Below are 24,255 nucleotides of genomic sequence, written 5' to 3' on the forward strand. Positions count from 1 at the left end.
TTGTTTGGTTTGGTGGGAGGTTGCAGGGTGGGGCTCTGGGTTCAAGTCCAGCCCCATCCACCCAGGCTCCATGGGGCCGTCTAGACTCTTTCTCTGTCTGGGGGCTGGGATTTGTGGCTAGATCCCTGTGCCCAATGCCCAATGAATACTCGGTTGTCCTCTCATTTGCCCTAGAGAGGGTCTGTGTGTGCCTGGGCTGAGACATGTGTGAAGCATACTCTCTTGAGGCCTAATTGCTGAGAAGCCTTGATACATGTCAGCTCTGATGCACTTGGCAGCCACACCTCGATTTTTTACCAGCCTCCTACGTTTATCTGAGACTAGCTTTCCCCCTGCCAGCCTCCCCAGTCTAGTTCAGCCAAGTGCATACATTTAAACCCTAAGCATTATGTGGAGTACAGCTGGGCCTCTGTCAAAGCACAGGACGGCCAGGTGGGCTGCAGGCTCTCCTGCCTGAACTCTAGGGAAGGGAGCTAGGTCATTGGTGGTGGTGGTGCGGGGGTGGGCGCCACATCCCTGTCTAAGAGAGGCTGAAGACCCCAAGAGGGTCTCTGTGGGTTTCTGCCTGTTGTGTTCTAGAGAGTGGAGCCCAAAGTTACGGGCTTGGTGGGTGGCCAGTACCCTGACTTCTGACCCGGCCACCAGTGGGCCTCCGTCCTCACCCCGTAGCAGGGGAACTTTGGTATTGCCTCCAGCCTCCCACTGTGACGCCTTACTGTCCCTCACCTCTTCTGTCCAGATATTGGTCACCTTACTGTCAGTACTTGCCTGGGATCCCTTCAGACTGGAGAAAGCTTAGTGGCCTAATCACATTACTCCTTGCCCTCTTATCAGAAACTGGCAGGGGCCTGAGCTCACACCGCCAGCACTTTTGCCTCATGGTAGAAAGGGATGTGAGGGCTGGCATGGTGGCTCATGCCTATAATCCCAGCACCTTGGGAGGCTGAGGCAGGCAGATCACTTAAGATCAGGAGTTCGAGACCAGCCTGGCTAAGATGGTGAAACTTCATTTCTACTAAAAATACAAAATTAGCCGGACATGGTGGTGTGTGCCTGTAATCCCAGCTACTTGGGAGACTGAGGCAGGAGAATAGCTTGAACCCAGAAGACAGAGGTTGCAGTAAGCCGAGATCATGCCATTGTATTCCAGCCTAGGCAACAAAAGCAAAACTCCATCTCAAAAAAAAAAAAAATTATTTTTTTGTAGAGACAGGGTCTCACTGTGTTGCCCAGGCTGGCCTTGAGCTCCTGGCCTGAAGCAATCCTCCCACCTTAACCTCACAAAGTGTGGGGATTACAGGTGCACGCCACTGCACACAGCCTGTAAATAAAGTTTTGTTGGAACAGAGCCATGCTTTTCATTTACATTTTGCCTGTGGGTGCTGTTGTGCCACTGTGGCAGAGACCGATCATCCTGACACAGACCACGTGGTCGGCAAAGCTGAAAATACTTATCCTCTGGCTCTTTCAAAAACAGTTTACCAAGCCCTAGTCTAGGAGGTTGTTTAGTGCTCACTTGTTTGTATCCGGTAGGAAACTAAGTGGGGGAAGTGAAGCCTCATGTGTACCCAGTAGATCTTCCTAGGCCTGCCTGTCCTCCAGCTCCACAGTGCTGGGATCTATAACCTGTAATTTTGCTGTTTGCATTTTGTCTCACTCTGGCTCAGAAACTAATTTTTTCCCTTCTTTATCTCTCTACCTCCCTTCTGTTTTTCCCTCTTAGGATGAGAAGAAGCACAGAAGTCAACCCAAAGATCTGTAAGTGGTTAAAATGCTTGTGCCTTTGTGTCATCTAAATCAGTAGAAAGCCTGTGCTAGGCTAAGTGTGGTGGCTGACGCCTGTAATCCCAGCACTTGGGGAGGCTGAGGCATGAATCACCTGAGGTTGGGAGTTCGAGACCAGCCTGGCCAACATGGTGAAACCCTGTCTCTACTAAAAATACAAAAATTAGCTGGGTGTGGTGGCAGGCGCCTGTAATCTCAGCTACTTGGGAAGCTGAGGCAGGAGAATCGCTTGAAGCCAGGAGGCAGAGGTTGCAGTGAGCCAAGATTGTGCCACTGCACTCTGGTCTGGATGATAAGAGTGAAACTGTTTAAAAAAAAAAAAATGCCTGTTCTAGAAACCTGTGGTGACGTAGACAGGTGCAGGGACCCTGGGACCTCTGAAGGCCTCATCTCAGGATGACAAACCGGCAGTGTGCCTGTAGGGCTCCCATGGGTATCTTGCTTTCCCGTGGGAAGGCATTAGTTTGTCATTTTCCGTGTTAGTTGGTGATGTGGTTAGTGTTTCTAAGCTGCTGCTTGCTGTGTATCTGTTCACCTGCAGAGCTGCCAAACGAAGGCCTGAAGAAAAAGAACCTGAAAAAGCAAATCCACAGATTTCTGATGAAAAAGATGAGGATGAAAAGGTAAAGCCCTTATTTTTCTTTTTCTTTTTCTTTTTTTTTTTTGTGATGGGGTTTCGCCATGTTGCCCAGGCTGGTCTTGAACTTCTGACCTTAAGTGATCCTTCTGCCTTGGCCTCCCAAGGTGCTGGGATTACAGGCATGAGCCACTTGTGCCTGGCCTGTTTGTTTTTGACATTTTATTTGAATCAGGACCCAAACAAGGTTTATATAATGGATTTGGTTGAGACATATCCTAAATGTTTCATCTGTAGTTTTCCCACTCCTTCATATACTTGTAACTTGTGGAAAGTTATCTGTAGTTTCTAGGGTTCTGGACTTTGCCTGTCACATCTCACTGTAGCCCTGTCTGCTGCAGGCTGCTTGAGCACATGCCAGTCTTTGTTGTTCTCAACAGAACTTTTGAAATAGTGCTGTGTGTGTTCTGCATCACACAGGAAGCACAGTTTTCTTTCTTGGTGAAACTGTTGAGCTAATGTACTGACCGCCTGACCCATCCACAAAGTCCTTTCAGCTTCCCATCTAATGCGGGTTTTTTTGGTTGGTTGGTTTGATTTTTTTTTTGAGACGGAGTCTTGCTCTGCCCTCAGGCTGGAGTGCAGTGGCAGGATCTTGGCTCACTGCAACCTCTGCCTCCTGGGTTCAAGCCATTTTTCTGCCTCAGCCTCTTGAGTATCTGGGATTGCAGGTGCCCGCCATCATGCCTGGCTAATCTTATTTTTAGTAGGGATGTGATTTCGCCCTGTTGACCAGGCTGGTCTGGAACTTCTGACCTTAAATGATCTGTGTGCTTTGGCCTCCCAAAGTGCTGGGATTCCAGGCATGAGCCACCATGCCAGGCCTGGCTGTAAGATTTTTGATTATACAAGTTTAGGTGGTGGAGTGAGTAAGAGCATACCTGCTGGTCCTCTCACTGCCTCCCTCCCCATCTGTCTTATGGTAATCACATACACAAAGTTCTTAACACCAAAGCACTATCTGGGCGTAAAACGCTCTTGTATCCTTTACTCCTGTTTTCCCTGCAGGAGGAGAAGAGACGCAAAACAACCCCCAAAGAACCGTAAGAATTTATTCCTGGCATTATCCAAAGCTGATGGTAATGTTAAAATGATGATGGTTCTCGAAGAAAAGGGAAGGGGTTTTAGTAATTGCCAGAGCAACCTTGGGGAGCAACTTTAGGTTCATTTTGGATTGGGTTGGTGAACATGGGACCAAGATGCGTCAGGCAGGACGGCTTGTGGCAAAGAGCCACTGTGACCTCGTACCTGGGCCTCACAGCAGCCAGGGCCTCCCTGGGCCAGGTGTCTCAGGCAGAAACCTCACAGGGGCAATGTTGATATTTTCTGAAACAATTAAACTTTCTTGTGCTTTTTCCCCCAGGACGGAGAAAAAAATGGCCCGCACCAAAACAGTAGTCAGCTCCAAGGTACATGCCTGCCTGGGAATAAAGCTGGTGGCGGTGCTCACGAGGTGGCTGGGAGCGGCTTTCTGAGCGCCGTCATCTGTGTTCCTGCTCCCACAGACCCACCCTCCCAAGTGTATTCAGTGTGGTCAGTACCTGGACGACCCCGACCTCAAATATGGGCAGCACCCACCAGACGCGGTACGTGAAGCTCTCTTCCCAGCCTTCCACCGCCCGTCCCTTGTCCCTCTGCTCACCGGCCCCATGTCCTTCAGGTGGATGAGCCGCAGATGCTGACAAATGAGAAGCTGTCCATCTTCGACGCCAACGAGTCCGGCTTTGAGAGTTACGAGGCGCTTCCTCAACACAAACTAACGTGCTTCAGGTAACTGCACTTCAGTGTGCATGTTTGCTTTGTGGGAGGAGACACTTCCCCAGAGGCCCCTACTGGCTTATGATTCTGGTGACATCTTTTAGTGCCTGACCTACATCATGTCTTAAGCTAACACTTCTTGGTTAAGAGCCAACATGGAGGGCTGGACGTGGTGGCTCACGCCTATACCAGCACTTCGGGATGCTGAGGTGGGCAGATCACTTGAGGTCAGGAGTTAGAGACCAGCCTGGCCAACACAGTGAAACCCTGTCTCTACTAAAAATACAAAAAGTAGCCGGGTGTGCACCTGTAATCCCAGTTACTCGGGAGGCTGAGGCAGGAGAATTTCTTGAACTCGGGAGGTGGAGGTTGCAGGGAGCCAAGATGGTGCCACTGCACTCCAGCCTGGGCGACAGAGTTAGACTCCGTCTCAGAGAGCTGCTGTGGAAAGCTGGTGAAGGGACAGTAGACCTTTGCTGGTTCTTTTTGTTTTGGTTTGGTTTTTGGGTTTTTATACTATGTGTATTAGCTTTCCATTCTGTTCACACCCTGAAGGTCACACACTGAGATGAAGGCCTGCTCTGTGCTAGGTACCAGTGATCTAGGTGTTAACAGTTGTAGCTGCTCAGGTCCTGCTTCACGGAGCCAGAAACAGGTGGTACCTGTCGGGTAGTCACAGCCACGACAGATTTAAAAAGCCTGGTCTCATGCAGAGAGAATGAGTGGGAGGAAGAAGTTCTGTTGAGACGGGAGAGGCAACTACTTCAGTAAAGGCCTTGGTGACCTGCATGAGAAGTGGCCCAGGGGATGGCAGAGTGGGGCCCTCCCAGGTAGAAGGGGGCATGAGTACCAGGGCTTGGAGGGGCCTGTGCCAGCTGTGGAAGGTGAATGGCGAGGCTGGTGTGGTGGTTGGTGGGTTGGGGCCCACATAGGGCTTTAGTGTCCTCTGAGGGAAGGTGCCTGGAGCGTCCAGCCCATACCTTCGCCAAGGCTCACCTCAGCTCTTGAGTGGGCACAGGCCCAGGGCTCTATGGCATTCTCTGCCTATTTTTTTTCCCTTTCCCTGTGGGTGCAGTTACCCTCCAGGGCTTCACTTTGTTGTTTGTGGGAAATGCCTCAGCTCCAGGAATGGCCCTGCCTCCTTTTAGGCCTGAGTGTTGTTTTCCCTCTCTGTGAATGGGAGAGGGAGTGCCTTGGGGGCCCCTGTTGGAAGCAACCCCAAGCAGCAGTTCTTACACCCACTTGGAAGGCATCCACACGCTCTCTGTGCTTGGCTGATGGTGGTTCCCCTCCCTCTCCTTCTTTGGGATCCTGATCCAGATAGATATGCTGTTGTGTTTACCAGCAACCGCTAGTCCCCCCAGGCCTGGCCCAAAGCAGGGCCACACGCCTCTTCTTGTTGGCTCGAGTTAGGTGTGCTGTGGTGGGCAGAGCTGGCAAGCACGCTGTTGGGCCTGCCTCTGGTCTTCGTCAGAACAGAGGCTTGGGGGAGCCTGGGGCTGGGGCTGTCAGAGGCCTGAGTGTCTCAGCTTCCTCCCTGAGTGAGGTCTGTCATAGATTTGTTCCTGGAGGGTGGGATGGTGGCATGGAGGACAGTTCCCACAAGTCATATTCCTTCTCTCTACTGGAGCTGGACTGCCTGGGTTATTTAGGGACTCTCCATACTGCTGTACTTGACCTGAAAGTGGCAGATGGAAGCCAATCATGGGTGGGGTCTGGCCTGGGAACTGGTGGGTCCTGCGCCCGCCTGGGTTTAGAGCTTCTCTCCCCTATATGTCTCCTGTATGAAGAGAGCCTCCGGCTCAGGTGTGCATTGAGGAGCAGAATCCCTTCTTCTGTTGGCCCTCCATTGACCCTCACTGTCTTTATCCGTCTGTCCTTTCATCCTAAGGGTGGGACTGCCATCTCTTCTGTCTGCCATGCCTGGCACACAGTAGGGGAGCTCCACTGGAGGTGTTCGTTTTTTGTTTGAGCATTTCTGGTCTCCAAGGCACGAAGCTGAGTGAGTGTTGTGAGGAGTATTGTCCAGACACCTGTGCAGACCCCTACATAGGGGCTCTGAGGATAACCCAGCACCTTCGACTGGGAAGGGGTGGCCTTTGTGTCTAGATGAGCAGGTTTGTGAGCAGAACCCCCAGTTCACATATTTTTCCTTAAGTTTGACATCTGGTCTCTTTGTCTTCACTAAGGAATGTGCTCCCAAATGTCAAGGGTGCCCCCTCCAACCCTGTGTTGGAGATTTATGCCCAAAAGGAGACAGAAATCCTTCCCTCCCACATCCTTTTTCCACACTGTTCTGTAACCTGCTTTCTTTTTTAAATTGAGATCTGACTTGTATAGTATAAAATTAACCACATATGAGGTATCTTAAATAAGAGAATTCATAGGTATAGAAAGCAGATTGGTGATTGCAGGGGGCTGGGGTTCAGGGGCCGGTGGGGAGGAGTCTGGAGAGCTGCTGCTTAATGGGAATGAGGCTTTATTAACGTCTGAGTGACGGAAATGTCCTGCAGCTGAATAGAGGTGGTGGCTGCGCAGCATAGTGGAAGGTTCTAGAAACCACTTATTTCCCACACTGTAAGTCTGATCTCTTGGTGTTGCTCTTGCAAACACACATACTAATGATGCTTGGCTGGAAGAATAAGGTAGAAACTCTGGGTGATATAACACTGTCTTAATCTAGTGTTCCGCAACCAAAAAATGAGCATCGGGGCTGGGCGCAGTGGCTCATGCCTGTAATCCCAGCACTTTGGGAGGCCAAGGCAGGTGGATCACTGGAAGTCAGGAGTTCGAAACCAGCCTAGCCAATGTAGTGAAACCCTGTCACTACTAAAAATACAAAAATTAGCTGGGCATGGGGGCACAGGCCTGTAATCCCAGCTAACTCAGAAGGCTAAGGCAGGAGAGTTACTTGGACCTAGAAGGTGGAGAGATTGCAGTGAGTCAAGATCGCGCCACTGCACTCCAAACTGGGGGACAAAGCAAGACTCTGTCTCAAAAACAAACCATAAGTGTTGGACTTGCATCGTCTCATTGCCTGGTACCTGATCTGAACTCTGCACCGTGACCCGCCTTCAAGGCTTAGCTGGTAAGTGTGTGCTTTGTTTCCTGTCTAGCGTGTACTGTAAGCATGGTCATCTGTGTCCCATCGACACTGGCCTCATCGAGAAGAATATCGAACTCTTCTTTTCTGGTTCAGCAAAACCAATCTATGATGATGACCCATCTCTTGAAGGTAAGTGGAATGGTACAGGATGATGTTTGGGTACACTTTAAAACAGGCGTCCCCAAACTTTTTACACAGGGGGCCAGTTCACTGTCCCTCAGACAGTTGGAGGGCCGCCACATACTGTGCTCCTCTCACTGACCACCAATGAAAGAGGTGCCCCTTCCTGAAGTGCGGCGGGTTGTGGGGGTAGGGGGATAAATGGCCTCAGGGGGCCACATGCGGCCTGTGGGCCGTAGTTTGGGGACGCCTGCTTTAAAAAGAGCCAGGCATGGTGACTCACATCTGAAATTCAAGCATTTCAGGGATCTGAGGCCAGAGGATCGTTTGAGACCAATCTGGGCAACATAGCAAGAGCCTGCCTGTACAAAAAAATAATAATAATACACATGTATATATAAATAGAAACATACAAAGCAATATTCAGCTGGAGCTACTGCCTTTTAAAATTAGGGCATGAGACTTTGTGCCAGGAACAGCTGTAGGCCAAGTCACCCTGGTGACTGAGGAGCACTGACCTGGCTGATGGGATGTCTCCTGAGCTGGGCACTTGGAGGGCCTCTGGTCCCTCCTGGGTTTGAGACATGAGTCAGAGCCCTTAGGCCATTTCCTTTGGGGAAACTTTTTTTTTCTGCTCTAGGTGGTGTTAATGGCAAAAATCTTGGCCCCATAAATGAATGGTGGATCACTGGCTTTGATGGAGGTGAAAAGGCCCTCATCGGCTTCAGCACCTGTAAGTGTGTGGCCCATCATAGGCTGGCCCAGGGTCTGAAAGGGGGCCTTCGTGTTCTCCTTCCTGGGGTTTGGCTGAGTTCTGGTGGGAATTCTCAACAGGCTTGCAGAATGGCATGTGACTCTGTGGGAGCCTTACCGGGTTCAGTTGGGGTAGCCTCTTGTATTAGTTATGACTGGCTCTGGAACAGACTCTCCAGTTAGAAGAGCAGGTCTTGGCTAGGTGCAGTGGCTTACACTTGTAATCCCAGCATTTTGAGAGGCCAAGGTGGACAGATCATTTGAGGCCAAGAATTCAAGACCAACCTGGCCAACGTGATGAAACCCCGTCTCTACTAAAAATACAAAAATTAGCTAGATGTGATGATACACACCTGTAATCCCAGCTGCTTGGGAGGTTAAGGCAGGAGAATCACGTGAACCCGGGAGATGGAGGTTGCAGTGAGCCGAGATCATGCCACAGCACTCCAGGCTGGGCAATTGAGCGAGACTCTGTTCCCACCCCTCATTCCGCAAATAAAGAGCAGGTCTTATTCTTGCAATCCAAACCCAGACTGAATTCCAGAAACCAGAGTTGGGCTTTGTTGAAGGCCTTACTCAGCTAGTCTTCATTCTCTGGCTGGCTAAGACAGGCTCCTGCAGAACGAGCCAGCTATGATGTGTTGTGCCTGTTTCTGACATTGGGGTACAGGATGACTTTTAGACTGTTGGGTGAGCTTGGTAGACTCCTCCCTGCCCTGTGGCCACCACCGTAGGTGCCATCAAATTCCAGTTCCTTTTTCACAACTCCTCTGTTCATCCCAGCGTTCGCCGAGTACATTCTGATGGATCCCAGCCCCGAGTATGCGCCCATATTTGGGCTGATGCAGGAGAAGATCTACATCAGTAAGATTGTGGTGGAGTTCCTGCAGAGCAATTCCGACTCGACCTATGAGGATCTGATCAATAAGATTGAGGTAAGAGATGGAGGTTCCTCACCACCCAGGATTCCCACCGAAACTTGCCTTCAAAACCAGCAGACACCGTTTTTCAGCTCGATCTAGGCCAGTTTGGCTTAAGCATGCGAGAAACCTGTTCTCTCTTTCAAGACCACGGTTCCTCCTTCCGGCCTCAACCTGAATCGCTTCACGGAGGACTCCCTCCTGCGACATGCACAGTTTGTGGTGGAGCAGGTAGAGAGTTACGATGAGGCTGGGGACAGCGACGAGCAGCCCATCTTCCTGACGCCCTGCATGCGGGACCTGATCAAGCTGGCTGGGGTCACGCTGGGACAGAGGTAAGGCACGATGGGGACGAGAGTGAAGACCAGGGACCGGGAGGGTAGAGCGTGGCCCACGTCCTCTGTCCCACTCCTCTGAGATGCTGGAACCTCTCCTGTAGGCGAGCCCAGGCGAGGCGGCAGACCATCAGGCATTCTACCAGGGAGAAGGACAGGGGACCCACAAAAGCCACTACCACCAAGCTGGTCTATCAGATCTTCGACACTTTCTTCTCAGAGCAAATTGAAAAGGATGACAGAGAAGACAAGGAGAATGCCTTTAAGCGCCGGCGGTGTGGCGTCTGCGAGGTAACCTTGCCCGTGGAGGCTCCCGCTCCCCTAAAGCAGCCCAGCCTCTGACCTGATCTGTGGACAGTTCCATCTTTCTCCCTGTGACTTGAGACTCTGACTGCTCAAATGTGGCCCTTGAGACAGAAATTAGTTAGTGGTCTGGGAGGACCCTGCATGCTTCATGGAACATCGATAGGACAGGTATCCGCAGTGGCGTGCTTGGGTGCTTTGCTGGTAATTCCACTGGCCTTCACTGAAGAGCCTGGCTTCTGGGTGGCTCTGCTGTGCCTGCATCTCACTGTTCAAAGGGTTCCGTGTGAGGGCTAAGGAGGAGTTGACATCTAAGTGGACACTTTGTACAACTTAGATTTAAGGTCCTTAGGAGGCCTCCCTTTTTGTGAGTTTTTAAAATCTATATTTACTTCCCTCAGAAGGAACCAACCTAGTCCTATGACCCAGAAACCAGGTATATTTTGATACCTATCACTTGACTTTGTTTTGGATGAACACTGGCTTCAGGCCTTTGCCTTTGATCCCCGTGGCATCCCTTAACAGGAGCCTGCAGATCCGCCCCGTTCTTACTTTTCTCAGTTAACACATTTTTTTTTGAGACAGAGTCTTACTCTGTTGCTCAGGCTGGAGTGCAGTGGTGCAGTCTCAGCCCCTCCACCTCCCAGGTTCAAGCAGTTCTCTGGCCTCAGCCTTCACCTCTCAAGTAGCTGGGATTACAGGCATGCGCCACCACACCCGGTTAGTTTTTTTGTATTTTTAGTAGAGACAGGATTTCACCATGTTGACTAGGCTGGTCTTGAACTCCTGCCCTCAAGTGATCTGTTCACCTCAGCCTCCCAAAGTGCTGGGATGACGGGCGTGAGCCACTGTGCCTGGCCCTTAAATCTTTTGTTTTTAATTATGCAACTGTTATGTGTTGACACAGGTAGATCTAGTTATTTCATTTTAAGTATTCTGTAGTATTTCATTAAATGAATATCCTAACTTACTCCTCAATAATAGGCACCTCTTCAGGATTATAAATATACAGCAGCATCCTTGAGCAAAACTTCTCGTGAGTGTATCTGCTTAGAAATAGTATTGCTGGGCTGTGGGTGTATATTCTTAACTTTGATCAAGAAGATTGCTATCCAAAATGGTTTTACCAACTTATTCAAGCAGTGTGCATTCTTGTTTCCTCACACTGCCCATTTGGCTTCTTAACCTTTGCCCATCTGGAGAATGGGAAGGGAATTTTATTTCTCGCTCACCTATCATACTTCTAATGAGGTTGGATATTGCTTTTTTTTTTTTTTTTCTTATAGAGACAGCATCCTGCTGTGTTGCCTAGTCTCAAATTCCTGGCTTCAAGTGGTCCTCCTGTCTTGGCCTCCCAAACTGCCAGGATTAGAGGCATGAGCCACTGCACCCAGCCAAATATGCACATTTTTAAAAGTTTTCTTGTTTTTTGTTGTTGTTGTTGAGATGGGTTTTACTCTGTCATCCAGGCTGGAGTGCAGTGGCATGGTTGTAGCTCACTAAATCCTCAACCTCTTGGGCTCAAGTGATCCTCCACCTCAGCCTCCCAAGTAGCTGCGGCCACAGGTGCATGCCACCATGACCAGATAATTTTTAAAAAACCATTTTGTAAATGGGATTTTGCCATGTTTCCTAGGCTGGTCTTGAACACCTGAGCTCAAGCAATCCTCCCACCTTAGCATCCCGAGTTGCAGGGACTACAGGAATTTGTCACCATGCCTGGCTAATTTTTAATTCTTTTGTAGAGATGGGATCCCAGTATGTTGTCCAGACTGGTCTTGAACTCTTGGATTCAAGTGATCCACCTGCCTTAGCCTCCTAGTGTACCAGTTCAGACATGAGCCACCATGCCCAGCCTAAAAGTCTTAATTTACTATTTGTCTCATTGTTAATTGTTACTAAGGGCTATGTGATTCATTTTTTTTTTTCCTTTTTTGAGACGGAGTTTCGCTCCTGTTGTCCAGTCTGGAGTGCAGTGATCTTTGGCTCACGGCAACCTCTACCTCCCAGGTTCAAGCAATTATCCTGCCTCAGCCTCCCAAGTAGCTGAAATTACAGGTGCACCCCACCACACCTGGCTAATTTTTATATTTTTAGAAGAGATGGGGTTTTACCATTTTGCCAGGCTGGTCTGCTGACCTTAAGTGATCTGCCTCCTCGGCCTCCCAAAGTGCTAGGATTACAGGCATGAGCCACTGTGCCCAGCCCTGATTTGCCTTTTTAATGCCATTTTTTTCAGGTGTGTCAGCAGCCTGAGTGTGGGAAGTGTAAAGCCTGCAAGGACATGGTTAAATTTGGTGGCAGTGGACGGAGCAAGCAGGCTTGCCAAGAGCGGAGGTAGGTCGAGCCGAGTCTTCCTCCCGTGGCAGAGGACTTGCTGGCTGATGGTGGATTCACCAAGGCGGAAGGGCCCCGCCGTGTGTGGGACAACAGCAGGATTCCTTCGTTAGGCGTCGTCTCGGGGCCTGTCCCTGTTAGGAGGAAAACAGCCCCAGTTGGTCTTACTTAGAAAAGTGGCCTTAGGTATAACCAGTAACATTGCAGGTGTCCCAATATGGCCATGAAGGAGGCAGATGACGATGAGGAAGTCGATGATAACATCCCAGAGATGCCATCACCCAAAAAAATGCACCAGGGGAAGAAAAAGAAACAGAACAAGAATCGCATCTCTTGGGTTGGAGAAGCCGTTAAGGTAACCCTTGGAGCCCCTTGGTTGGCTCACTGCCGTGCTCCCAGTAAGCAGGTTGCCTCCTAGTATCTTGCCAACCTGACACCTCTTGGGCAGCCTGAGCCCCGGCACCCAGAAACCCGCCTATTTATCCCTGAGAGGAGCAGGACATGCCAAGACCATGTTCTGTGGCTTAGCACCAGCAAGGCATTTTTGTGTGGCCACAAGACTCAGTTCTCTTCATGTTCCAAAATGGACATTTGACACAGTTCTAGGGGCATCAGGCAGGTGAGCCCTCATAGCTTGTTTTCTGTATTGCTTTGAGAGAGTCTTGCTCTGTCACTCAGTCTGGAGTACAGTGGTGCAATCTCAGCTTGCTACAACCTCTGCCTTCCAGGTTGAAGCAATTCTCTTGCCCCAGCCTCCTGAGTAGCTGAGATTACAGGCATGCACCACCATGCCAGGCTAATTTTTTTGTATTTTTAGTAGAGACTGGGTTTCATCATGTTGGCCAGACCATTCTTGAACTCCTGGCCTCAAGTGATCCACCCACCTTAGCCTTCCAAAGTGCTGGGATTACAGGCAGGAGCCACCATGCCTGGCTCCTCATAGCTTGTTTTCAAGAGAGCTGTCACAGCCCCCTCAGGCCTGGGGTGGGTGTTTTTGGAGCACCAGCAGATGGCCTCCCATCTGTGGTCATCAGCCTCTCTGAGGGTCAGTTTCTCTACCACAATGTGAGGTAGAGGAGTGAGTATCCTCTGTGTTGCTTCTCTGATGTTTGTAAATTAAAGATGCAGTCAGTTCACGTAAGCATGAGGCTTGCCACCTGCTGGCTGCGTGGGCCATGGCTTAGTCCCTGCGGGAGGACAGACATGGGTACTGGTGTATGGCATTTGTGCCCCTGCAGGATGGGGGCCGGGGAGGAGGCTGGGGCCTTTCAGAGGTGACACCTGGGTTGAGATGGAGAAGGTGGGGGAGGAGCTAGCCACATGAAGACCTGGGAGAACGCTGCGCTGAAGTGGCAGTCAGCTGAGCTTGTTGGAAAAAAGGGAGGCCCGTGCAGCTGGAGTGGCCTGAGCCAGGGCGTGACAGGCAGGACAGGGGTCAGGGGTCAGACTGTGGCCTTATAGACCATGGTGAGGTGTTGGGGGCTGTGCTGTTAAAATTGAATGCTGGAACCCGAGTGGCAGAGCAGAGGTGGGAGGGATGGGAGCGCCTGCAGCATCCGGCCAAGGAAGGTGGATGTTCTCTGATTTTTTTCTTATTTATTATCAAAACCCTTGTAGAACAGGGTGCTCTCTGTAGCCACAACTCTTCATTGACTTCTTAATGAGATTGAGTTACGTTGTTATATAAAGTAACAGAGGACCATGCCGGTCAAGCCCAGCAAAGACCCTCAAAATGATCCTCCCTGAACTTACCCTCTCCTTTTCAGACCGACGGGAAGAAGAGTTTCTATAAGAAGGTGTGCATTGATGCGGAAACCCTGGAAGTCGGGGACTGTGTCTCTGTTATTCCAGATGATTCATCAAAACCGCTGTATCTAGCAAGGTTTGCGTTGTTTTTCTCGACTTCTGCGTGCACTTTCTCATCATCAAGCCTGTTTTGCCAAAACAGCAGCTTTTTGCCCTAGATGAAAACTGCTGATTCCAGGATGAGTTCCCCTACATAGACTCGGTCACATTCGCCAGCCAAGTTAGAACTTTCTCCCCATGCCTGTGTTCCGATTCCAGGGTCACAGCGCTGTGGGAGGACAACAGCAATGGGCAGATGTTTCATGCCCACTGGTTCTGTGCTGGGACAGACACGGTCCTTGGGGCCACGTCGGACCCTCTGGAGCTGTTCCTGGTGGACGAATGTGAGGACATGCAGCTTTCATACATCCACAGCAAAGTGAGGGTCATCTACAAGGCCCCCTCTGAAAACTGGGCCATGGAGGTGAGTGCCTGGTGCCCCTCACGAGCCCCTGCCTTGCCATGCAGGGTCACTGCTGATGTGCATTGTTTTGTTCTGATTTTTTTTTTTTTTTTTTAATTTGAGACAGAGTTTTACTCTTTTTGCCCAGGCTGGAGTACAATGACACAATCTCAGATCACTGCAACCTCCACCTCCCGGGTTCAAGTGATTCTCCTGCCTCGGCCTCCCAAGTAGCTGAGATTACAGGCACCCACCACCAGGCCTGGCTAACTTTTTTTTTTTTTTTGTATTTTTAGTAGAGAAGGGGTTTCACCACGTTGGCCAGTCTGATCTTGATCTTTTGACCTCAGGTGATTCACCTGGCTCAGCCTCCCAAAGAGCTGGGATTACAGACATGAGCCACTGTGCCCAGCCTGACACGCATTCTTATCTCCCAAGGGAGGCATGGATCCCGAGTCCCTGCTGGAGGGGAATGATGGGAAGACCTACTTCTACCAGCTATGGTACGATCAAGACTACGCGAGATTCGAGTCACCTCCGAAAACCCAGCCAACGGAGGACAACAAGTTCAAGTGAGCGTGGGGGCTGGGCTCGGGGACAGCACGCACTTTGAGCTTGCATCGCTCCCGTTTCCTGTGCACTTCCGCATGGTTGGCTTCCCCCAGGAGCCCCCCAGTTAGTGTTTCTTGCTCATCAAAGGCCAGCCTGACTATGGATGATGCTTCAAGTGTATAGTTGGCCAGGAGTTGCTTTAAGTGTGTAGATGATCTGGTGTTGGCTTTGTAAGAGGTTTCTCTATTCAGGAACAGGGTTCATCTTCCCATTTCCAGACTTCCCATGTGTTCTTAGCACGTGTGCCCCAGCTCTGGCATGTTTTTGGCTGTTTTTTATTTTCCTCTGTAAATGAGACCTTTTATTTGATTCTGTTCTAATTGGGTGACTGCTTTGAGGGAGGCCTTTTTTCTTTACATCCAATGCCCCATACCTTCTTTCTAATCTCTGTACCTCACTTGTTTCAACTAAAAGCATCAGCCAGCCCTCCGGAGGAGCAGGTGGCAATCGGGGTGACCCGGGGAGGCCAAGAGGGCTTCCCTGGGTGCATCTGCGCTTCTCCCATAAGCCTTGTGCTGGCTTTGGCTTGATCTCTATTTTTATTTTTATTTTTATTTTGAGATGGAGTTTCACTCTTGTTACCCAGAGTCTCAGGTGGCGTGATCTCGGTTCACTGCAATCTCCGCCTCCTGGGTTCAGTTCAGGCGGTTCTTCTGCCTCAGCCTCCAAAGTAGCTGGAACTACAAGTGCCTGCCACCATGCCCAGCTAATTTTTGTATTTTTAGTAGAGACTGGGTTTCACCATGTTGGCCAGGCTAGTCTGAAACTACCGACCTCAGGTGATCTGCCCCCTTCAGCCTCCCAAAGTGCTGGGATTACAGGTATAAGCACTGCGCCCAGCCTCTATTTTTATTTTATTTATTTGTTTATTTAGAGATAAGGTCTCTCTCTATCACCCAGGCTGGAGTGCAGTGGTGTGGTCACAGCTAATTGCAGCCTTGACCTGCTGGGCTCAAGTGATCTTCCCACCTTAGCCTCCTGAGTAGCTAGGACTGCAGGCATGCACCACCCTGCCTGGTTAATTTTTTAAAAAATTTTATGTGGAGACGGCATCTCACCGTGTTGGCCAGGCTAGTCTCACACTCCTAGGCTCAAGTGATCCTCCTGCCTTGGCCTCCCCAAGGGCTGAGATTATGGACATAAGCCACCATGCTGGGCCTTGCTCTCTATTTTTAAGGCCATCTTCAACTCTCCTTGAAGGGCTTACTAGTCAAGAATAATCTTGAATGTCCTCAAATACCTGTTGAGCCTTTATTGAGAGAACAGTAGGAGTCTCTGCTGGATTGAGTTCCTCACTGAGCCACTTGGGACTCTTGGTCATGGTGTGTTCTTTTTTTTTTTTTGGGGACGGAGTTTCTCTCTTGTTACCCAGGCTGGAGTGCAATGGCCTGATCTTGGCTCACTGCAACCTTCGCTTCCCGGATTCAAGCAATTCTCCTGCCTCAGCCTCCCGAGTAGCTGGGACTACAGGCATGCGCCACCATGCCCAGCTAATTTTTGTATATTTAGTAGAGATGGGGTTTCATCTTGGATCCACCCGCCTCGGCCTCCCAAAGTGTTGGCATTACAGGTGTGAGCCACTGCGCCCAGCTTCTTTTTTTTTTTTTTTGAATTTCATTTTAAGTTTTGGGGTACATGTGAAGAACATGCAAGATTGTTGCATAGGTACACACATGGCAGTGTGATTTGCTGCCTTCCTCCCCATCACCTATATCTGGCATTTCTCCTCATGCTATCTCTCCCCAACTCCCCACCCCCCGCTGTCCCTCCCCTATTTCCCCCCAACAGACGCCAGTGTGTGATGCTCCCCTTCTTGTGTCCATGTGTTCTCATTGTTCAACACCCGCCTATGAATGAGAACATGCGGTGTTTGATGTTCCGTTCTTGGTCAGGTTGCTGAGAATGTTGGTTTCCAGGTTCATCCATGTCCCTACAAAGGACACGAACTTATCGTTTTTGATGGCTGCATAGTATTCCATGGTGTATATGTGCCACACATTTTCCCTGTTCAGTCTATCATCGATGGGCATTTGGGTTGGTTCCAGGTCTTTGCTATTGTAAACAGTGCTGCAATGAACATTCATGTGCCTGTGTCCTCATAGTAGAAAAATTTACAATCCTTTGAATATATATCCAGTAATGGGATTGCTGGGTCAAATGGAATTTCTATTTCTAGGTCCTTGAGGAATCACCACACTGTCTTCCACAATGGTTGAACCAATTTACATTCCCACCAACAGTGCAAAAGTGTTTCTATTTCTCCACATCCTTTCCAGCATCTGTTCTCTCCAGATTTTTTAATGATCTCCATTCTAACTGGCATGAGACGGTATCTCAATGTAGTTTTGCATGATGTATTCTTAACCGTATTCTAGATCCTGTTTGTTGATATCTTAGGGTTTTTGTATCGATGACTCAAGTGGGATTGGCTTGATTTTCTTGCTTTGTTCTCTCTGGGCTTTGGTCTCAAATCAGTGCCTTCAAAATGTGAACACAAAGCACAAGAAGGCCACTTCCTTCGAGCATCTGCAAATAATTTCTCTTAGTCGCCAGAGTCGCTGGATTAAACCGGCAGTAGCTGCTGTGGTCACGGCCGGCCACCTCAGGGCCTTATATTTCTGTCCCTTTATTTCCTTCAGGTTCTGTGCGAGCTGTGCTCGTCTGGCTGAGATGAGGCAAAAAGAAATCCCCAGGGTCCTGGAGCAGCTCGAGGACCTGGACAGCCGGGTCCTCTACTTCTCAGCCACCAAGAACGGCATCTTGTACCGAGTTGGTGACGGCGTATATCTGCCCCCTGAGGCCTTCACATTCAAGTGAGTGCCCCCTCGGAGCAGGCAGGGCCAGGGCACTCCAGGCAGTCAGGCTGGCTTTGTGGTGTCCCCCTCCTCACAGACATCCCCCACTTCTCCACACCAGCTGTTGTCCCAGCCATCACATTGGCAAAGCTGGCAAACATAAAACATGGAATATAGACTGACTGCGGTGCCATCGCAGAGCAAAGCTGAGTATCATAGTCAGAACTCAGTGGTGTGGCTGGGCGTGGTGGCTCACGCCTGTAATCCCAGCACTTTGGCAGGCCAACACAGTGGGGCGGGATCACCTGAGGTCAGGAGTTCGAGACCAGCCTGACCAACATGGTGAAACCCCGTCTAATAAAAATACAAAAATTAGCTGGGTGTGGTGGTGCCTGTAATCCCAGCTACTTGGGGGGCTGAGGCACATGAATCACTTGAACCTAGGAGGCGAGGGTTGCAGTGAGCCAAGATTGTGCCACTGCACTCCAGCCTGGGCAACAGAGCGAAACATAGTCTCAGTAGCTGCTGTCTCGCTCACATGAGGTGCCCATCATGGGTCAGCAGAGGGCTTCGCCTGTTGTGTCCCTTGGATATCTGGGTGGCTTGAGTCAGAAGTTGCCAGTCTCCAAGCCCAAGGGAAAGCACACAGGACATTCCCCAGGCAGTGACTTGCTATTAGGTCACTTCTGCTCACTTCACATGCTGGGAAACACAAGATGCCAAGCAGTCGGGAGGCAGAGCCTGGGATATCTGAGCAGTATCGGCCACCACTGTAGCCAGTAATGCGCAGAGGGTGAACGCATTCTTCAAACTTTGAGACTGAATCTCCAGCTAAATTTTTTTTCCCCCGAGACAGAGTCTTAGTCTGTCACCCAGGCTGGAGTGCAGTGGCGCGATCTCAGCTCACTGCAACCTCTGCCTCCCAGGTTCAAGCGATTCTCCTGCCTCAGCCTCCCAAGTAGCTGGGATTACAGGTGTGTATTACTACGCTTGACTGATTTTTGCATTTTTAGTAGAGATGGGGTTTCACCATGTTGGCCAGGCTGGTCTCAAACTTCTGACCTTGTGGTACACCTACCTCTGCCTCCTTCCAAAGTGCTGGGATTACAGGAATCAGCCACAGCACTCAGACTAAATTGTTTCTTAGGGTACTCATCTGCCTTAATTGATTAGATGTTGGACTTTCAGTGATTATTGTCAGTCAGTCATTCCTAACTGAGTACTGCAAGGTGGAAGGTTCACTGATAGCAAATGGGTGCTTCTCTGCAGCATCAAGCTGTCCAGCCCTGTGAAACGCCCACGGAAGGAGCCCGTGGACGAGGACCTGTACCCAGAGCACTACCGGAAGTACTCCGACTACATCAAAGGCAGCAACCTGGACGCCCCTGAGCCCTACAGAATCGGCAGGATCAAAGAGATCTTCTGTCTCAAGAAGAGCAATGGGAGGCCCAACGAGACTGACATCAAGATCCGGCTCAACAAGTTCTACAGGTCAGCCGGGGCCTCTGCTCTTCCAGAAGGCTCTGCCTGAAGCAGGGTTATGACAGCACCCACGGCTGTTCTAAGTCAGGTTGAAGTAGCTGTTTTTCCAAGTGTTTCTGATGATCGCTGGACTCCAGTGACTAGAATTCTAGTTCCTAGCCCCCACTTTTAGGTCCTTATTATAATGCTGCAGAGTCCTTTTTCCAAAAGAAATCCTTAAGCTGGCCGGGTGCTGTAGTGAACACTAGCTGGGCGTGGTGGCACATGCCTGTAGTCCCAGCTACTTGGGAGGCTGAGGCTGGAGGGATCACTCAAACCCAGGAATTTGAAGCTGCGGTGAGCTATGATCTCACCACTGCACTCGAGCCTGGGTAATAGCCAGACCCTGTCTCAAAAGAAAAAGCAGTGGTAGAGTGGGCACCCCAGAGAACCTGCCAAACTCCATCTGTGACTGTCCGGGTTCTGTCCCGCTGTCCCCACCTGTTCCCAGGTCCTCCTTTCTGTCTCTGGGATTTTTTTCTTTCCCAAGCTTTTGACCTAAGTCCATTTTCTTTTTCTAAGACCCAAGTAACTGGCAGTAATTATGCATGAATCTGAAACTAACCTGTATAGAAAAGTATACACTTGCCTCACCTCTTAGCTAACGTAGAGAAGATTTCCTGAAGCCTTTGTAATAACAGGAAAGAAAACAGAGTTCTGAGTGGTACAGGCAAGAGAAACACACTCTGGAGAGGCTGCTACCGGGAGGTGGGCACAGCAGGGCAGGGCCAGGAGTGCAGAGCAAGCAGCCAAGCTGACCTAATGGAGGGGGAGTCTTTACCCTGTGGTTCCCTAACTGGGAGAGGTCTACCTTGCAGTTCCCTAATGTGCGGAGGGGATGTTTTTACCCTGTAGTTCCCTAACTAAGCATGGGGGTGGGGTCCTTTACCTTGTAGTTCCCTAACTGGGAGGTCTTTACTCTGTGGTTCCCTGATTAAGTGGGGTCTTTACCTTGCGGTTCTCTAACTGGGGGGTCTTTACCCTGCGGGTCTCTAACTGGGGGGGTCTTTACTCTGCGAGTCTCTAACTGTGGGGGGTGGTCTTTACCCTGCGGGTCTCTAACTGGGGAGTATTTATTCTGCAGTTCTCTAACTAGGGCATCTTTACCCTGAAGTTCCCTAAATGGGGGTTCTTTACCTTGCGGCTCCCTAACTGGGGATGTCTTTACCTTGCAGTTCCCTAACTGGGGGGTTCTTTAACTGGTAGCTCCCTAACTGGGTGGGGGCTCTTTACCCAGCAGTTCCCTGGGCACCCCAGGAACGTGGTACTGTTTAGTTTGGCATAAGCTCACCGCAAAGGAGAGCTTCTAATGAGGCCTCTCCCGCTTGCAGGCCCGAGAACACGCACAAGTCCACCCTGGCGAGCTACCATGCAGACATCAACCTGCTCTACTGGAGCGATGAAGAGGCTGTGGTAGACTTCAAGGCCGTGCAGGGTCGCTGCACCGTGGAGTACGGGGAGGACCTGCCCGAGTGTGTCCAGGAGTACTCCATGGGCGGCCCCGACCGATTCTACTTCCTTGAGGTGGTGCCTCTGCTTGCTAGAGGGAAGGCTTCGGGGTCAAAGTTGGCCAGAAAGGAGTCTGATACTGGGTTATGCACAAGGCGGCTTGGCCGCAGGGTTTAGCCTTTGCAAGAAGTGGGTAGCTGGCCGAGGTGAGGCTGTTCTGCGGGACCTTTTGCAGGGGTCTGGGCAGTGCCTGCAAAGCCGCAGTTGTCGCAGGATTCTCCATAGAACAGATCTGTGAGATTCAGGTTGTTCCAGCATTTAACACTCCTGGTTTTTTAAAAAAAATGCTTTGTTAAGAGAATGTAATGTTTTAGTATCCCGGTGCAACTAAATGTTAAGGACAATGAGGGCAGCCTCCAGCAGCCTGATTGTTGCCTTAGCATGAGTTGAAGAAGGTACCCCTGCATCTGGGTCCCTTGGGCTAGGTACCCACATCCAGGCCCAGCCCACATGACTGCATGTGGCCCTGGTTATGGAGAGGCTCTCGAGTCAGCTGAACAATGATTTGTAAATGTTTGGGGCTTGGCCATTCCATGTTATCTTAATACAGCTGTGTTTCCCCAGGCTCAGATGAGGATAGCCCAATTGGGCAGCAGACTCTGCATAGCACTTTTTCCTCTTCTAGAACAAGTAGTCCAAGTGCTTACAATTGCAGGCATTTCAGCATCAGTCAGATTAAATGTTAGTATTAATAAAATGGGTTGTTATAAGTTTCCATTGTAGCAAAATCAAACTCCTCTTATTGGTGGCTAACTGGTCATGGCCCCACTGAGGGAGAAGTTAAGTGACTCTCAAGTTGCTGTCTGACTAGTCTGTGTTAGAGAGGGGACCAGTGTGTTTCCCTCCTGAACGATCGCAGTGCTCTTTTTCAGGCCTATAATGCAAGGAGCAAAAGCTTTGAAGATCCTCCCAACCATGCTCGTAGCCCTGGAAACAAAGGGAAGGGCAAGGGAAAAGGTACGTCACTGTTGGGTTTCTTTTCAAGTCATTCTTTTGTAACTCAGAGGCTGCCTCGTCAATCGCTCAGTGTAAAACCGCTTCTGGTGTTAACAACTCTGGGACAGCGAGGCCATCTGAATTAACAAGGCGCTGAGAGCAAGGTAGGACTTGGACTCTGACGAGGGTTTAGTCTCTGGCTTCTCCCCCTCCAGGGAAGGGCAAGCCCAAGTCCCAAGCCTGTGAGCCGAGCGAGCCGGAGACCGAGATCAAGCTGCCTAAGCTTCGGACCCTGGACGTGTTTTCTGGCTGCGGGGGGTTGTCAGAGGGATTCCACCAAGCAGGTGAGCGTCCATAGGCTCCATCTCTGAACACCTAGTGAGCCCAGATCAGGCAGGTGCTACCTAAAACACGTTCTGACCCCTTCCTGACTCAAGAATCTCCTTCTGAGGCTGGGTGTGGTGGCTCACGCCTGTAATCTCAGCACTTTGGGAGGGCAAGGCGAGTGGATCACCTGAGGTCAGGAGTTTGAGACCAGCCTAGCCAACATGGTAAAACCCCGTCTCTACTAAAAATACAAAAATTAGCTGCATGTGGTTGTGTGCGCCTGAAATCCCAGCTGTTCAGGAGGCTGAGGTGGAAAAATCACTTGAACCGGGGAGGTGGAGATTGCAGTGAGCTGAGATCATGCCACTGCACTCCAGCCTGGGGGATAGCGAGACTCCATCTCAATAAAAGAAAAAAAGAATCTCCTCCTGGAGAGCTGAAAGTGTGCCTTTGTCCTTGGTTTGCCAGGCATCTCTGAGACACTGTGGGCCATCGAGATGTGGGACCCCGCAGCCCAGGCGTTCCGGCTGAACAACCCCGGCTCCACGGTGTTCACAGAGGACTGCAACGTCCTGCTGAAGCTGGTCATGGCTGGGGAGACCACCAACTCCCGCGGCCAGCGGCTGCCCCAGAAGGGAGACGTGGAGATGCTCTGTGGCGGGCCGCCCTGCCAGGGCTTCAGCGGCATGAACCGCTTCAACTCGCGCACCTACTCCAAGTTCAAAAACTCCCTGGTGGTCTCCTTCCTCAGGTAAATGGGTGGAAGCCCCCAGTGTTGCCTGCCCTTGACCAGACGGCCTAGGGCTATGCCACAGGTCACCAGTGGTCATTTTCACCCTGCACTGAGGCCTCCGCCCCCCCGAAGCTCAGAGCTTAGCTCTCGATAGGGAGAGACTTTGATAACATTCATGAGGGACTTCCAGCACATTGGGTCGCTTCTCCCCTCTGTCTGTGGGGGTGACTCCTGCAGTCTCTCCCACCCACTACAGCTACTGTGACTACTACCGGCCCCGGTTCTTCCTCCTGGAGAACGTCAGGAACTTTGTCTCCTTCAAGCGCTCCATGGTTCTGAAGCTCACCCTCCGCTGCCTGGTCCGCATGGGCTATCAGTGCACCTTTGGCGTGCTGCAGGTGGGCCCCGGGGCCGGGACGGGCAGACAGATGTGGCCACTATATAGCGCGGCCTGCAGCCAACCATCCCTTACTGAAAACAGTTCAATGGCACAGGCCTGCCATCCAGGCAGCAGAGGCTGGCGTGATGCTCTGTCTTGCTGGCTGGGTCAGGGGAGATGCATGCTCAGCCAGCGCCCAACCAGTCCACCTCTAGCGTCTCTACAGCTGTGTTCTCGTACATGCCCAGGAGGGTTGGCTGCAAGGGGCTCCTTGATATGCAGCTCTCGGGCTCCATTTCCTCGACAGGAAGGGCAAGCAGCGTAGCATTGAGTCTGCATGGGGTAGGGGAAGTGAGGTGCTCAGAGCCATGTGTAGGCGCAGCTGTTGAATTGGTTTGAAAGACAGTTGTACTTTAGAAAACTGCACACAGACCTCTACAGGAGGCCAAGGGCTGCACTCCAGGTGGCCGTGTCTGCAGGGGCAGGGGTGGGATTGGTCTGTGGGGCCAAGGCCTTATCTGAAAAGCATCCTCGGTCCTCTGTATCAGCTCAGCAATTGCGGGCACAACTAAAAATGAAGCAGCTAGGCTGGATGTGGTGGGTCACACCTGTAATCGCAGCACTTTGGGAGGTGGAGGTGGACGGATCATGAGGTTATGAGTTCAAGACCAGCCTGGACAACATGGTGAAACCCTATCTCTACTAAAAATACAAAAATTAGCTGGGCATGGTGGTGCATGCCTGTAATCCCAGCTACTCTGGAGGCTGAGGCAGGAGAATTGTTTGAACTGAGACCCGGGAGGCAGAGGTTGCAGTGAGCCAAGATTGTGCCACTGCACTACAGCTTGGGCTACAGAGCGACACTGTCTCAAAACTAAATTTTTAAGAAGTAAATAAAAATAAAAAAATGAAGCAGCTACCCAGATGCTAGCACAGGATGTCTACCTGAGGGGGCAAGCACTCGGCTGCCTGCCCCCCAGTTCAGCCTCGGGGCAACTCAGGCTCACCAGGCAAGACTTGTTGCAGCTGGTTCTGTCCTTGTGACCACAGTCGTCAGAGAAGCAGCAGGGATCCTGGTCTCTGATCCTGCCCTCTCCCCAAATGCTAAGACCTCGGGGCCCTTGCAGTGCTCTGAGAGCTG

General features: G+C 50.7%; 1 protein-coding gene across 2 annotated transcripts in view; it reads left to right on the forward strand.

Moving 5' to 3' along the window:
* The window catches only part of DNMT1 (DNA methyltransferase 1), a 54,413-nt gene that overhangs the window by 24,583 nt on the left and 5,575 nt on the right, over window positions 1–24,255 (forward strand). For both annotated transcript variants that reach the window (XM_003938944.4, XM_074384648.1), the window contains 23 exons: window positions 1,724–1,758; window positions 2,327–2,408; window positions 3,431–3,465; window positions 3,786–3,831; window positions 3,928–4,008; window positions 4,083–4,192; window positions 7,297–7,415; window positions 8,047–8,139; window positions 8,943–9,094; window positions 9,227–9,414; window positions 9,519–9,705; window positions 11,957–12,054; window positions 12,262–12,409; window positions 13,821–13,936; window positions 14,119–14,323; window positions 14,741–14,874; window positions 17,554–17,727; window positions 18,979–19,200; window positions 20,562–20,754; window positions 21,612–21,696; window positions 21,891–22,019; window positions 22,471–22,753; window positions 22,992–23,133. In XM_003938944.4, the coding sequence (XP_003938993.3) occupies window positions 1,724–1,758; window positions 2,327–2,408; window positions 3,431–3,465; window positions 3,786–3,831; window positions 3,928–4,008; window positions 4,083–4,192; window positions 7,297–7,415; window positions 8,047–8,139; window positions 8,943–9,094; window positions 9,227–9,414; window positions 9,519–9,705; window positions 11,957–12,054; window positions 12,262–12,409; window positions 13,821–13,936; window positions 14,119–14,323; window positions 14,741–14,874; window positions 17,554–17,727; window positions 18,979–19,200; window positions 20,562–20,754; window positions 21,612–21,696; window positions 21,891–22,019; window positions 22,471–22,753; window positions 22,992–23,133 (3,057 nt within the window). The remainder of the gene's footprint in view (window positions 1–1,723; window positions 1,759–2,326; window positions 2,409–3,430; window positions 3,466–3,785; window positions 3,832–3,927; window positions 4,009–4,082; window positions 4,193–7,296; window positions 7,416–8,046; window positions 8,140–8,942; window positions 9,095–9,226; window positions 9,415–9,518; window positions 9,706–11,956; window positions 12,055–12,261; window positions 12,410–13,820; window positions 13,937–14,118; window positions 14,324–14,740; window positions 14,875–17,553; window positions 17,728–18,978; window positions 19,201–20,561; window positions 20,755–21,611; window positions 21,697–21,890; window positions 22,020–22,470; window positions 22,754–22,991; window positions 23,134–24,255) is intronic.

Source organism: Saimiri boliviensis, chromosome 14, assembly GCF_048565385.1.
Source record: "Saimiri boliviensis isolate mSaiBol1 chromosome 14, mSaiBol1.pri, whole genome shotgun sequence".
Classification (NCBI taxonomy): Eukaryota; Metazoa; Chordata; class Mammalia; order Primates; family Cebidae; genus Saimiri; species Saimiri boliviensis.